General features: G+C 40.8%; 1 protein-coding gene across 4 annotated transcripts in view; it reads left to right on the forward strand.

Annotated features, from left to right (window-relative positions):
* TXNRD3 (thioredoxin reductase 3) overlaps positions 1-13,596 on the forward strand; it is a 62,945-nt gene extending 49,349 nt beyond the window's left edge. For 3 of the 4 annotated variants that reach the window (XM_032412074.1, XM_032412071.1, XM_032412075.1), the window contains 3 exons: positions 8,544-8,639; positions 10,981-11,115; positions 11,329-13,596. In XM_032412074.1, the coding sequence (XP_032267965.1) occupies positions 8,544-8,639; positions 10,981-11,115; positions 11,329-11,391 (294 nt within the window). In that variant the 3' untranslated portion in view covers positions 11,392-13,596. Of the gene's footprint in view, positions 1-7,768; positions 7,893-8,543; positions 8,640-10,980; positions 11,116-11,328 lie in introns of those variants that run through there. The other variant, XM_032412073.1, reaches the window with a different exon arrangement.
* Positions 13,597-15,751: the final 2,155 nt, after the last annotated feature.

The raw sequence follows: 15,751 nt of genomic DNA on the forward strand, positions 1-15,751 counted from the left end.
TTTTACAATCAGTGCTTTGAAAATGGAGTAGTAATTGAATTCTTTTGTTTCAATCAACTCTTTTGTCTCAATATTAATGGTTATAAATGGATATAAAGAAAAGTTTCTCAGAAAGATGGAATTGTTCGTTGTTCTGACAATGACCCTATTTCTAAATAAGATCACATATTAAGATACTGTGGGCTAGGACTTCAACATACGAATTTTAAGAGGACACAATTCAACTCATAACAACATACGAAGAAACAGGAAAGTATGACTTACTTACAGGAAAAAATAATTTGACAGAAACCATTCCAGAGGAAGCCCAGAGTTCGGAATTATTAGTCAAAGACATCAAATCAGCTATTAAATCAATGTTAAATATATTCAGTGAGCTAAAGGAAACTGTGGACAAATAACAAAGGAAGTCAGGAAAACAATGTCTGAACAAAATATCATTAAAGAGATAGAAATTATGAAAAGGAACCAAACAGAAATCCTGGAGCTGTCTTCTTTGGAACCATGAGAGACGATGGACTCTGAAAAACAAACTGAGGGTTCTAGAGGGGAAGGGGGTGGGAGGATGGGTTAGTCTGGTGATGGGTATTAAAGAGGGCATGTTCTGCATGGAGCACTGGGTGTTATACACGAACAATGAATCACGGAACACTACATCAAAAACTAATGATGTATGGTGATTAACATAAAAATAAAAAAATTAAAAAAAAAAGAAATCCTGGAGCTGAAAAGTACAATAACTGAATTGAAATATTCACTAGGAGTTCATCAGCATATATGAGTATGCAGAAGAAAGCATCAGTGAACTTGAAAATAAGACAATTGAAATTATTCATTCTACACAATAGAAAGAAAAAAGAATGGAGAAAAATGAAGAAAGCCCGAGACGAGTGGGATACTTTGAAGCACACCAACATATGCATTAGAAGAGTCCTGGAAGGAGGTGCCTGGGTGGCTCAGTCGGTTGAGCATCCGACTCTGGTTTCTGGCTCAGGTCATGATCTCATGGGTCGTGGGATTGAGCCCAGTGTTGAGCTCCACGCTCAATGGGGAGTCTGCTTGAAAGATTCTTTTCCTCTGCCTCTCCCCCTGCTCACTTGCTCTCTCAGTCTAAAATAAATCAATCTTTAAAAAAGAAAAAAAAGTCCCAGAAGGAGAAGGGAGGGCAGAAAAAATGTTTGAGGAAGTAATGGGCAAAACTTGAAATACGTAAACCTACACATCCAAGCATCTGAAGGACAACCAAGTAGGGTAAACTCAGAGATCCACACTGACATGCATTACTGTCAAATCGTCCAAACCCTAAGAAAAAGAGCTAGTTTTAAAAGCAGCAAGAAGGAAGCAACTCATCATATGAGAAGATCTTTAAAAAGGTAAATGGCTGGTTTTTCATTAGAAACAATGGAGGCCAGAAGACAGTGGGGATGATGTAGTTAAAGTCCAGAAAGAAAACTATCATCCAAGAATTCTGTATCTGGCAACGCTGTCCTTCAGAAACGAAGGGTAATAAGACATTCCCAGAAAAACAAAAGTTGAGTGAATTCATTACTAGTAGACCTGCCCCAAAGAAATTCTGAAAAGACTCCTTCAGACAGAAATGAAAAGATACCAGATAGTAACTGGAAGCTATAGGAAAAGTCAACACTAGTAAGGATAACTTCTTAGGTACACATAATAACCTGTGTTACTGCACTTTTGGTTTGGTTTGTAACTTCTCTCTTTTGGCTATCTGATTTAAAAGGGAACTGTATTAAACATGATTATAAATCCAAGTTAATGAGCTTGTATGGTATAAAATGTGACCTGTGACAACAAGAATATAAAAGGAGGGGATAGAGATACATATAGAAGCACAGTGTTTGCATGCTATTGAAACCTTAAGTTGGTATTATTCCAACAAGGTTATTATAAATGTAAGGTGTTAATTGTAATTCCCAAGGTAACCACTATGATAATTTTTTAAATATACAAAAAAGAAGAAGAAGGCACTCAGAATGGTGCACTAGAAAACATAAACTAAATACAAAAAAGGCGGGAATAGGGGAATTAAGGAGTGAGAAACATATAAGACCTACAGCAAACAAATAGATAAATGCAAAAGTAAGTTCTCATTTATCAGTAATCCCATTATAAGTAAATGGATTAAGGTCTGCCATCAAAAGACAGTTTGTCAGATTTCACTTAAAAAATTGGATCTATCTATATGTTGTTTGAAGAGACTCACTGTAGATATAAAGACACAGATTGAAAGCCAAAGGATAGAAAAAGATATTCTATGCAAATAATAACAAAAAGAGAGCTTTATTATTATTTTCAGACAAAATAGAATTTAAATTTAAAAAGTTACAACAGAGAAAGAAAGATATTATATGTTGATTTAAAAATTCAATATAGCAAAAATATGTAACAGTTGTAAACATATACAGCCCAAAAATATATGAGGTAAAACTGACAGAGAGATAAAGAGAAATAGATACTTCTGCAGTAATAGTTGGAGACTTTAAAATTATCCTTCCTTCAATAATGGCTAAAACAACCAGACAGGATACGGAAGTGGGGTACTTGAGCACCTGTAAACCAATTAGATCTAACATACATTAGGACACCCCACCCAGCAACAGCAGACTACACATTCTTCTCAAGTGCAAATGGAACATTCTCCAGGATAAGCCATATGTTAGAGCACCAGACGAGTCTTAGTAAATTTTAAGATTGAAATCATACGAAGTATCTTTTCTGATCACAGTGGAATGAAACTAGAAATCAGTAACAGAAGGAAAACTTTGAAAAAAGGCCAACAGAAATAAACTTTTAGCTAGATTGACTAGGAAAAAAGCAGACTCAAATGGCTAAAATCACAAATGAAAGTTGCTGTGGCCGAGGTCAAAGAGGTTGCTGCCTGTGTTCTCCTCTAGGATTTTGATGGATTCCTGTCTCACATTTAGGTCTTTCATCCTAAACTTTGAGTTTATCTTTGCATATGGTGTAAGAAAATGGTCCAGTTTCATTATTCTGCATGTGGCTGTCCAATTTTCCCAGCACTATTTGTTGAAGAGACTTTTTTCCACTGGATATTCTTTACTGCTTTGTCGAAGGTTAGTTGACCGTAGAGTTGAGGGTCCATTTTTGGGTTCTCTATTCTGTTCCATTGATCTATGTGTCTGTTTTTGCGTACCACATCTTCTTTATCCATTCATCTGTCGATGGACATCTGGGTTCTTTTCATAGTTTGGCTATTGTGGACATTGCTGCTATAAACATTGGGGTGCAGGTGCCCCTTCAAATCAATGTTTTTCTGTCCTTTGGATAAATACCTAGTAATGCAATTGCTGGGTCGTAGGGGAGCTCTATTTTTAACTTTTTCAGGAACCTCCATACTGTTTTCCAGAGCAGCTGCACCAGTTTGCATTCCCACCAACAGTGCAAAAGGGTTTCCCTTTCTCCTCATCCTCACTAACATCTATTGTTTCCTGAGTTGTTAATTTTAGCCATTCTGACTGGTGTGAGGTGGTATCTCATTGTGGTTTTGATTTGCATTTCCCTGACTCCCAGTGATGTTGAGCATCTTTTCACATGTCTGTTAGCCACCTGGATGTCTTCTTTGGAAAAGTGTCTATTCATGTGAAAGACAGATTTTTATTTTCTTAGTTCTGGAGGCTAGAAATCTGAACCCAAGGTATCAGCAGAGTTGGTTCTTTCTGTGGGCCATGATGGAAGGATATTCCAGGCCCTCCTCCTTGGTTTGTAGATGGCTGTCTTTCCCCTGTGTGTTCACATCATCTTTCCTCTGTGTGTCTGTGTCCTAATTTCCTTTTCTTGTAAGGACACAGTCATATTGGATTAGAGCCACCCTAATGACCTCACTTTAATTACCTCTTTAAAGACCCTATCCAAATATGGTTACATTCTGGAGTATTAGGGGTTAGGATTTCAAAGTACAAATTTATTTTGAGGCTGTGACATAATTCAGCCCATAATAGAACTAAATGAATTTAGCAAAGTTGCAGGGCATGAAAACACACAAAAATCGGTTGTATTTCTATGTACTTACAGTGAGTTCTCCAAAAACGAAATTTAAAAACAATTACAATAGCATTAAGAAGAATACTTAGGAATAAATTTAACCAAGATGGCAAAAGACATGTACACTGAAAACTTTGAAACACTGTTAAAAGAAATAAAGGAAGAGCTAATTAATTGGAAAGACATTGCTTGTTCATAGATTAGAACACAGTATTGTTAAGATTTGGGATAAATCAGGGTTGGTAGAGGGAAAATTAAGTCTAATGCAAAACAAGATACTCTTTAATTCCATAGAAAATTAAAAGTTCATGAGAGTAAAATAACCATAGTCTACTATGTGACTCAGATGTGAATAGCTTACTTAAAAAAAAATAGCTTTACCGAGATAGAAGACATATACTATATAGTTAACCACTTACAGTGTGCAATTTAATGGATTTTAATATCTTCACGGAGTTGTATGTCCAGTACCAGTCACTTTTAGAACATTTTTATTGTCCCAGAAAGAAACCTGGCACCCTCCCTCCCTGTGTTCCTCTATCCCCTCACCCTTGGCTCCTGGCAACCACTAATCTACTTCCAATCTCTGTAGATCTGCCTGTTGTGGGCATTTCCTGTAGGTGGCATCATTTAGTATGTGGTCCTTTGTGACCAGCTTCTTTCTCCTAGTGTAAGCTAGTTTTCAAGATTCATCCTTGTTGTGGCACATGCCAGTCCTTCATTTCTTTTTACTGCTGAATAATAATCCATTATATGGATAATACCGTGTTTTATTTATCCATTCATCAGTTGACAGACATGTGGATTGTTTCCACTTTTTGGGCCATCATGAGTAAAGCTGCTCTAGCATTCCTGTACAAGTTCTTGTGTGTACATAATGCAATCCATTTTCTTGTCTATCCCTAAGAGTAGATTTTCCAAGGTAGCTGCACCATTTTACATTCTCAGCAACAGTGTATGAGAGTTCCAGTTTCTCCACCTCTTCGCCAACACTTGTTATTGTCTGTCTTTTTTGATTATGGCTATCTGTAGTGGGTTGAATGGTGACTCCCCAAAAGATATGTCCACAGCCTAATCCCTGGAAGCTGTGAATGTGACCTTGTTTGGAAAAAGGGCCTTTGCAGGTGGAATTAAGTTAAGAATCTTGAGATGAGATCATCCTGGATTTTCTGGCCCTATACCCAAGGACAAGTGTCCTTATAAGACAGAAGAGGAGAAGGCCATGTGAAAACAAAAGCAGAGATTGGAGTTATGCAGCCAAAGTCAAGGAGTACCTGGAGATACCAGAAGCTAACAGAGGCAAGGAATTCTCCTTTTAGAGCCTTTGGAAGGAACCTGGCTGTGCGGACACCTTGATTTCAGATTTCTGGCCTTTGGAACTGTAAGAATATAAACTCATTTTGTTTTATGTCACCACATTTGGGGTAATTTGTTAGTGCAGTGCTGGGAAACTGATACACCAATATAGTGGTGTCTCTTCGGTTTCCATTTGCATTTCCCTGATGAATAATGATATTAGGAGTATTTTCGTGGCCTTATTGGCTAGGTGTACATCTTTTTTTCTACAAATGTCTATTTAGATCCTTTGCCCTTTTAAAAATTGGGTTGTCTTTTTATGAGTTCTAAGAGTTCTTCATCCAAGTCTCTTATCAGAGAGATGATTTATAAAAATTCTCACCCATTTGGCAGGTTGTCTTTTGACTCTTTTGATGGTTTCCTTTGAAGCTCAAAAGTCTTTCATTTTGATGAAATCCACTTTATCTTTTTTTCTGTTGTGTTTTTGACATCACATTGAATAAACTATTGCCCAGTTCAAAGTCATGAAGATTTATGCTTGTGTTTCCTTCTAATAGTTTTATAAGTTTTTAGCTTTTACATCTAGATCTTTGATCCATTTTGAGTTAATTTTTGAATAGATGTGAGGTAGGGATCCAACTTCATTCCTTTGTGTGTGAATATCCAGTGGTCTGTGAATAGCTTTGACTTAGTAAAGGAAACACTGATAATTGATCAAGCTGAATAAAACTATAATTGGGAGGATGGGGGGTGGTGGGTGGGGCAGGAAGGGTGTCCAGTGAGTGGTAGGGTCTGGGAAAGAAAGGGAGTTAAATCCTCCTCTCCGGTAGAGGCAAGTCAATAAAGCCTAAAATGGAAAACTCAAGAAGTAGCAACATAAGCATGTTATTTAGAAACATGGAGGTAAATAAAATAAAAGAGGTGAAAGCAACCCAGAGATGCTAATTTAGCAGGTTGGGCGTATGCCGCTCCACCCTAGGATTCTAATGAGCAGACAAGGTTGTGAACCATTGATCCAGAGGTGCTGACTTTGGCCAATCCATGGGCATTTTCTCTTGCCCACAACTCATTTATGAAGTATGTAGTTCTAGAAGGAAAAAGAGTGCTCACTATGGTATTATTAAGCTGACAGAAGAGGAGAAAAAGTGGAAATACCTTAATGTCTGAAATCTGCATTTTGGTTAAGACAGGCTTCAAATGGTAAAGGATTGAAGAATAAAATGAGACCAACAAAATAAAATCATTTCTAAACCAGGCAAATACTACTGCAGCACTGATCTGCTGATCCAGCAGTAGGAAAACATACTCTTAAAAAAAAAAAAAAAGTGAAGCAGTTACCTCCGATTGATTGAAATGGGCATGGGGAGGCAGATATTGTTGTTTTCATCATAGAGTTTCGAAAATTACATCTAATAATTATGCATAATTTGATAAATTAAAAAAGAGACAAGCGATAACAGATTCTGAATAAGGAGAACAATGGGGAGATGAGCCCTACTAGATATTAAAGTTTATCATATAGCTGTAGTAATTAAAATCGTGCCATAGTGGCGTACAGGTGGATGGAAAGATGCATGGAACAGAATATGAAACCTGGAAATGGATTCAAATGCTTAGAACAATTCATGATAAAGGTGGTATTTTATTTTAAATCAGTGGGAAGAGACATTCATTTAAGGGTGTTGGAATAAGTGGATGGCCATTCAAGAAACAAGTAAAGTTAGATCCACACTTCACATCCACTTTGAACCAAAAGGACCAAAGATTTAAATAAAATAAAATCTTCAAAGTACTAAAAGGAACCCACACACAGAGCACAAACTGGAGAAAGAAGGAAAGGGAAGTGGGACATGTGAGCAGAGTAGCACGGGACAAACCAAGGACAAACTTGCTATTGGGAAAATCTTGTTTGAAACCCCAGAGCTTTCACCATCTCTTTTCTTAACCTGTATTTTAGGAAATACTATCTTGAGATAAAGAAACATTTATCTGTAACATGATAACATGATAATAGCCACAGAGATTGAAAAGTTTGTATTAAAATGTGTGGAAGAGTTTGTTTCTCTTCTGTTAAATATAAGTTAGATGTAATGGTTTTTATTACAAGTAACTGTGCTCTATGATATCTTTTAAATAAAAATTTCATTTTTATTAGCTATGCACCAACAATTGATACTTCCCTAACATTCAAAATATTTATTTCTGGATGGTGGTTTTTTGTTTTCTTTTTTTACTTTCTTTGTGACTTTCTGCACTGCATTATTCTTATGATAACCTTGTATTGTTTTTATAAAAACAATAAAGACATAATTCAAAATATAAAATACATAATCCTATTAAAGAACACAGAATCAGTATTTATATCCTTCCACTGTGGATTTTAGTTCGGAATTCATTTCTTATCCTGGCAGCAGACATTAATCCATCGCCTTCTGTTTGGAGCAATTAGGAGAAACAGGCTGGGGCCATGTAGCCCCACAAGTAGAGGACGTGTTGCACTTTGTCCCGGTTCCCAGCTGACCAGGCCAGATTGAGGAGCCTTACAGGTGCACTCAGAGCATGGAGGGAGCGCTCTCGGGTAGCAGAGGTAGTGTTCTTTTTTTTTTGTTAAGATTTTTTATTTATTTATTTGACAGAGAGCACAAGTAGGCAGAGAGGCAGGCAGAGGCAGAGGGAGAAGCAGGCTTCCCGCCAAGCAGGGAGCCCGATGCGGGGCTCGATCCCAGGACCCTGGGATCATGACCTGAGCCGAAGGCAGCTGCTTAACCGACTGAGCCACCCAGGTGCCCAGAGGTAGTGTTCTTAATGTCCATGAATGGCTGGGACTATTTTATTTCTTCTGCTTTTCCTAGATGTAGTGTGACTGTGAACCTTGTAGGCAGCTTGTAAATTCACTGAAGCAGAATCTGTATTTACCTTCTCAGGTGCCACAGGGCCTACCGCATTGCCCTGGACAGTAGTACCCTAGAAATGTTTGAAAATGGAATTTAATTAATTGGGAGATTTTTTTGGACTGACATAAAAAAAAAATGGTCCACACACTTGTGTAGCTGGTATTTTAGGAATGGTGGCCCAGATGCTCCCATCAGACACATAAGTCGGGATTGTGAAACTTTAAATTTATGAAAGGTTCATAGAGATGATCTCTTTATATAATTAAAGAGCATATCAGGGAGTGGTTTTCATAGACATTAATCTTGGCCTATTTCTCCCTTGTCTTGCAGGTGTACCATACTTTGTTCTGGCCTCTTGAATGGACAGTGGCCGGCAGAGACAACAATACTTGTTATGCAAAGATAATTTGCCATAAATTCGACAATGTACGTAATATGATTGGATGCTAAAAAGCTGTTTATTTTAAACTGTCACTTTTAATCTAGTATTTGGGTTTGAATGATCTCTTTAAAGACCGGACGAGGCAGGGCGAGGCAGAAATCCTTCAAATTGTTACCAAGTCCATGTGTTTGTGGCGGTTGCACACGTGACAGATTATAATGGAGGCTCACTAAAAGTCTCAAAAAAAAAAAAAAAACAAAACCGTTGAAAGTTGTCTCTTCCCAGAGCTATCTAATTTGGCAGTTTAGAACCAGATGATCTGTGAAAGTTTTGGTCATCAACTAATAAAATAAAATGTGTGTGCATTTTGTAAACTGACCAAATGTGTGTCAGAAGCCTTTAGAAAGAGATCTTTGCATGAAGTGAAAACTAGTTAATTAACTGATTCCTAATGAAGGCTTTCATTAAAGAAGAATCAGTGGGGTGGAGAGCCGGTGGGTGGAGGCTCTCTGCCTTCCCCGTTCTTGAGGTGAGCATGAAATTGATAATAAACGCCTTCATTATCGTAGTTGAAAGCACAGCTTATTTATGACTTGTTTTGTAAAGAACACTGAGTGTAGAAAGCAGTAGGACTTGGTTCTTCCCTTTTTAAGAATTTATAACCTGGGAGATGAAACATAAAATTAGGTAAATGTGAACAGCGACAACTGATATTTGTATGAAGTTTACAAATATAATGGTCATCTTTGAATCCATCGAATTCGCAGTGTAACAGAAAACAGGTTTCACAGACTCATGGCCAGTTAGCAGGTGCCCCATTGCCTGAGCGGTGAAGGCACCCAGAGCTCTAGAACTTAGTCCCTTGGCCCTTGCACAGGTGTGCAGGGCAGTGAAGGGGATACTGGTCAGAACGCCCCAGACACACCGTAGGGCTGTGACACGTTCCCAGCGGTGCTCCCGGGGGGGGGGTGCCGGCTGTGGGGTGCTTGTCCTGACTCTGGACGTGCGTGATGTGAGCTTACCGTCATGCCAGCTGCAGGTGGCCTTTGCAAAGGGAGCAGGCGGAGATGGTCTGCATGCACCACCGCCCCCCGGAGTGAGCGGGATTGGGCTCAGATTGGTAGAGCCCCTGCCGAAGCCAAGATATTTCTGACCTCTCGACAGAGGTGTTGACTGGTGGGCCTGGGCAGAATTTCAAGGTCTCTCCACCCCTCTTTGGACATTTTCTGCTCTGTCCCTTGCCACTCCCACCACTTAGCCTCCACTGCCCTTGCACACTTGCCCGCCCTCCACAGTAGAGCTTGCTCCTCCTTTTACCCCCATCCAAACTGCTACTTCTAGAGTATCGCCCTGGTACTTCCTACCTTCCTGTGGCTATTTGGCAAAAAGGGTGAATGAGGTTTGCCCTCTCACAGGACCTGCCTTCATTTTCATTTGTAAGGGGAGATTTTCATCAGAGGTCCTTTGTCTCTTCAGGCTGCCCCCCTTTCCCCACTTTCCTGCACAATGCCCCATCTCAGAGATTCCAGCTCAGGAGCCTTCTGTGGGGTCCCGAGAACTCCCACTTTTCATGCACAGCTCCCGTGGCCTCTGATGGCCAGGCCTCTGATGGCCAGCCCCCTGAGAAATGCTGCTCCAGGGGCTCTCCTCTGAGTGCCCACCAGTAGATGTGCCCGAGGTCGTGTGCTCTTTGTTCTTTCTCCAGAATGTGGATGGCAGAGGTCTCTCTCCTGCCCTTCTGCCTTCTCTCTCTTACCTGGTGAGCACTTTCACTATTGAACATCAAAATGAAGACTAGAGTCTGATGAAAAAACACTGGACAGCCTAGAATGCAGTGTTACCTTGGAAATATACTTTGACTCTTGCTTCCTGTCTTGGTGGGTCTGCTCATGCCCTGCGCCCCGTCCCTCCCTACATGCAGGCCTGGGTGGAAACCCCGCTCTGGCCACTCCTTGATCTCTGCTTAGTTATGTCAAGAGCCAGGCAACTTGTTTCCTGGGCCAGGAACCACTACATTTCCAAACCCTGATGCCCTAGAATTATTCCAGCATTGGACTTCAATTCAGATTTGTTAGGTTGTTGTTTAGCACTATCTCAGCATAATTTGGAAATTTACATCATACTAATGAACTCCTTCATGCAGTGGGTAAATTGCTTGTTCGAGTAAATTTGAGTGCAAATTAACTCTGGATGTGCATTTACTGGCTCATTTAACAGATTCTTACAGTGGTTCAGTTTCATGATAATGTTCTCTGCTCAGTTCAACATTAGAGTTCTTTTTCTGTAGTAGCTGCCGTAAATGTTAACTGTGAACTTGCAATAAATAGACTTCTATTCAGATCATTAACCTACTGGGCTTCTCTTTCTTATGTTTACATATTCAAGTATCGGGTGATAGGATTCCATGTTCTCGGACCGAATGCCGGTGAGATCACCCAAGGGTTTGCGGCAGCAATGAAATGTGGGCTCACAAAACAGCTACTTGATGACACCATTGGAATTCATCCCACATGTGGTGAGGTACGGAGATAGGTTTGTGTTTTTACTGATTTCAGTTGGTGTAGTTTGAAAAACTATTCTAAAGCACATCGTCAGAAAGATTTTGTATTAGTAACTGCTTCGTATATTTTAAAGGTTAACCTAGATGTAATATTCAAAACGTGTTTTCTTAAAGCAATACTGAAATATTGATGGCTAGATATAAATGTGTTTGGTTTTCTTCCTTTCGAACAGGTGTTTACAACTTTGGAAATCACAAAGTCGTCGGGACTAGACATCACGCAGAAAGGCTGCTGAGGCTAGCCCCGCTGCTGTTTGGTTTTCCTTGTCCTATTCCCGTTTCTCTCGAAGATAAGAATGCCCCCCGGTTAAAGTGAGTCGGTGCTCATGCACCTGCTCTCTTGCACGGGGCCCAGTGCTGGACTTCTCTTCCCAGCACAGAGATGAGAAAGACGAGGAGGCAGGACGGCAGCGGGCGTGTGCTCAGCGGGCTCGGCTTGGCTGGGAGAGGCAGTTGGGCTGCCTCCTTGACGTCTTAGCTCAGAACCCGTTGTGAGGTGAGCTAAGGCTGATGCTCTTCCATGTCAGAATCGAGCTTCCCTCTGAAGGACCTTGCAAGCACACAACTAATCCAAGTTAACTTTTCTGGTTGCTGGTGTTTTTATCCCCTTGCTTTGTTGTTTCTCTGAAAGTGTTTTCTCCGTGTCGAAACTGACTGTAAAGTGGCGAGCCTGCAGTATGTGGGCCTGGAATTCCGTGTGGTCACTGGTGCGCGGTGTCCTGGAAATGCCGTCGCGTAGCTGGCCGTGGGCATGGGTGCACGAGTAGCAGGTTGCGCACACTGTGTAGAGTTCAGTCAGCCGTATCCAGCGTACCCACCGTCAGACTCCCGCCTCGTGCCTCACCCTCTCCGGTTCCCAGTGGCGACAACCTCGGAGTCCTCTCTTATTAGTGTCTCATGTCAGAGACACGCTCGAATTTCTTCTCTACGTTGATCTTAAGAATAATATTAAAACGCTTTCAATACTGTATGATGCAAAATCTAACGAACTTAAAACTCTTTAAAATGATTCAGTCTCTTTAAAATGAATTACAGTCAAGTTCAGTAAATGGACAGGTGATGGGAGATTCTATTCGAATCTGCATCTGTCAGCATCTAAGAGGCCCTTGAAGTGGGGACCTGTCCAAGGTCCTTTTGGAAAATCCATTGTTTTCTTGGGCGCGCATCACAGAGCAGCCAGTGCGAGGAAGACAGCCAGTGCTCTCCTGAGCAGGCCGTGGGCCCACTGTCGTAGGGTTGGATAGGTCTGTGGTCAGAATTTCTAGCCAGAGGTTTCAAATGAAAAATTTGAGGCCATTCAGCAGTTGGGGAACACCATCTGTAGATTGAGCCTTTTGCTCCCCTCTCCGGAGGCAGGGTGTGGAACAGGCCTGGAGTGGGGAGGGGGACCCGAGGACCTGACAGAGGATCCAGTTATTGAGTTGCCTTTTTATTGGGGAGAGAAAGATACAAATATAACTCTGCAAAGTAAGGCTGGTTGTCGCAGTTGCTATAACCCAGGTAGAGACAGCCCGGTGAAAAACGGGAAGACACTATTAATTTCCATTGGATATGGGGTGGGGGTGGCTGATAGATCAGGGTTTAATGAAAGCAGCTGTATTTAAACTGAACCATGAGGGATGAGTAGGATTTCAAGGATTTGAAGCAATCTGGAGAGGCTCTGAATGATGCTTTTGAAGGGTTCAACTAAAATTCTAGATAAAATAATTTTTAAAAACTTTGTTACTATATTGCTGAGCATCACATACATGCAAACAACCAAGGGTTTGTAGGACCCCAAATGAAATGAAACCAGGAAGCCTGGAAGTGGTTTCTGCTTGCACTCAGCATAATGCAGAAAACCTGAAAGCCCAGGCCTGCCCAAGTAAGGTTCCAAATAGGAAGCCTTTGTGTAAAGCTGGGACCCCAATGGGCTGTACCCGCAGTGGGAGGGTGAGCGAAAAACATACTCTGCTTCCCGGAAAGAAGCAGGAAGGAAACTTGGCTATGTTCTTAGGAGGAAGGAAGTAATTCACTCAAAGAATTTTAACCACTCTCCGGGTTGCAGGCTATTGGGGAGGCTAGTTATCTTCCCTTTGCAAGGAGGAGATTGGGCTTAGATGTAAACCTATCTGTAATTGGCTCCCCCATACTCTTCCTCCCCCTTTCATCTCTTTCCTCTCCTCTCCTCTTCTGGGGTAAAGGTGGGCCTGAGATAATGGTGACAGATTAGGTTTACCAGAAGATAAAACGTGTATGTACCTAATAACATACAGATGCATACAGATTTGCAAGGAAAAATAGACATCCTCTATTATAGTAGAGATTTTAATATTCCTCAGTAATTAGATCAAACACAAGAAAAGTCAGTAAATTACTGAACCATCGAAAAGAATGAAATCTTGTCATTTGCAACTACATGGATGGAACTGGAGAGTATTATGTTAAGTGAAGTAATTCAGTCAGAGAACTACAAATACCATATGATTTCACTCATATGTGGAATTTGAGAAACAAAACAGATGAACATAGGGGAAGGGAAGGCAAAAAATGAAAACAGAGACGGAGGCAAATTATAAGAGACTCTTAACTCTAGGAAACAAACAGGGTTGCTAGAGTGGAGGTGTGGGGGGGGGGATGGGGTAGTTGGGTGAGGGTATTAAGGAGGGCACATGATGGACTGAGCCCTGGGTGTTATATGCAACTGGTGAATCACTAAATTCTACCCCTGAAACAAATAATACAGTATATGTTAACTAAATTGAATTTAAATAAAAAAATTTTAAAAGTCAGTAAAAAAAATATAGGTTTGAATAATATAATTAACAAGCTCAGTTTAATGAACTCAGAAGAGCATCACATTCAACATGAAAACTTACTCATTTCAAGCACACGTGGAATATTTACAAACTTCGCCTATGCTAGCTTCAACAAATTTCAGAAGACTGATATCATAAAGGAATGGGCAAAAAGATTTCTGCTGCAGGACTAACACTAAGAAACCAGGAACCTTAAAATCCGTACAGTGTGATGGAAAGTGGAGTATGGAGGTAGTGTGAGGTGAGTGAAGGGTTAGAGGGAGATCAAGCTGGAAAGAGCTAGGTTAGAGCCAGGAACCAGTCAACAAGAAGGAGTTCTGGAAAAATCCTAGGCTTTGAAGAATGATGACTTGGGAATGCCTGGTCCTGTGACTTATGACATATGACTTATATGACAGAAAAAGTTGCTTAACTTTTCTTATTCATTTATTACGTATGGACAATATTGCCTGTTTCACAGACTTAAACACATTTATTAAGTTCCTTGCATACTGCATATTGGTGTAGGATATCTTGGCTTCTGTGATCATAAATTGGGGCCTTATTAAGGAAAGCTCTTGTAGACGCACAATAGTATAGCCAATAGATAGGCTGATGGGAGAAATAGTGACAAATCAGTGCTTTGGCAGACTTCACCGTGGTAGGCAGCCTCCAAGTTGGCTCCCAGGTTGGACTCCCCAGCTGCAGGTAATCACATCCTTGTGTAGTCTCCTCCCACATTGTACCAAGGTTGGTCTCTGTGACCAGTAGCATTTGGCAGAATTGGTGGTATGCACTTCTAAGATTAGGTCATAAAAGGACATGCACTCTCTTGGATCACTTACTCTGGGAGAAGGCAGCTGCCATGTCATGAAAACTCTCAGGAAGCCCATGAAGAGGCCCAGGTGGTGAGGAACTGAAGTTTCCAGCCAACAGCAAGTACCTAAGGTCTGCCATTGTCCATGTGAATGAGCTTGGAAGTGAATACTTCCCAGGCAATTTTTCCTCCAGCTAGCAGCCTGACTGAAATTTCATTAGCGGTTTTGGGCCACTCCCAGAGTCCTGACCCTCAGGAACTGTGAGATAATAATTATTTTTTAATCCACTAAGTTTTGGAGTAATCTGTTACACAGCAATAGATATCTAATATGGCCACCAAGGAAAATTAGAAGTAGTAGAAATCTATTCAGATAACTAAAATGTTTTGGGGACTTTTTTCCTACAACAAACAAAATAAAGCTCATACAGATTTGGGATCTCAACAAAAAGGGAGTGGAGCTCAAACTTAGTACTGAACTGAACTCCTCATCATGGAGAAGGTAACCCCAAATGGGAAAGTTCAAGAGGCCTCAGTGGAGTGCCTTCTGAGTTGGTGGTCTTGGGCTGTGGCTGTGGTGGGTCCCTGCTAAACTTCCTTGGAGCATCCATGATTGTCAAAGCTCACACTGAAAAACAAAACAAAACAACAAAACCCTGGGGAAACCTGTTCATACAAAGGTGGGTTCATCAAACTTAGCAAGGGAGAGCACTACCTTGACAGAGTCTTGGTGTCCTCTCAAATGGGAGCTAGGGAAGGGTACCTAGAGGATTTGGGAGGCCAGAGTTAGTTAAGGAGTAGTTACACAATAAAGGTTAGTAAGTGGGTCCGGGCAGGAATTGGCCAGAATTTGTAATTGAGGCTAGCTGCTGGAAAAGTGTCAGTGGTCTTATCTTTTGAATTTGGGATGGAGCTCCTGGGTGGCTCAGTTGATGAAGCATCTGACACTTGATTTCGGCTCAGGTCATGATGTCAGGGTAATGAACTCAAGTCCCACATCAG

This window comes from Phoca vitulina, unplaced genomic scaffold (genome assembly GCF_004348235.1).
Source record: "Phoca vitulina isolate PV1807 unplaced genomic scaffold, GSC_HSeal_1.0 scaffold13, whole genome shotgun sequence".
In the NCBI taxonomy this organism is placed as follows: Eukaryota; Metazoa; Chordata; class Mammalia; order Carnivora; family Phocidae; genus Phoca; species Phoca vitulina.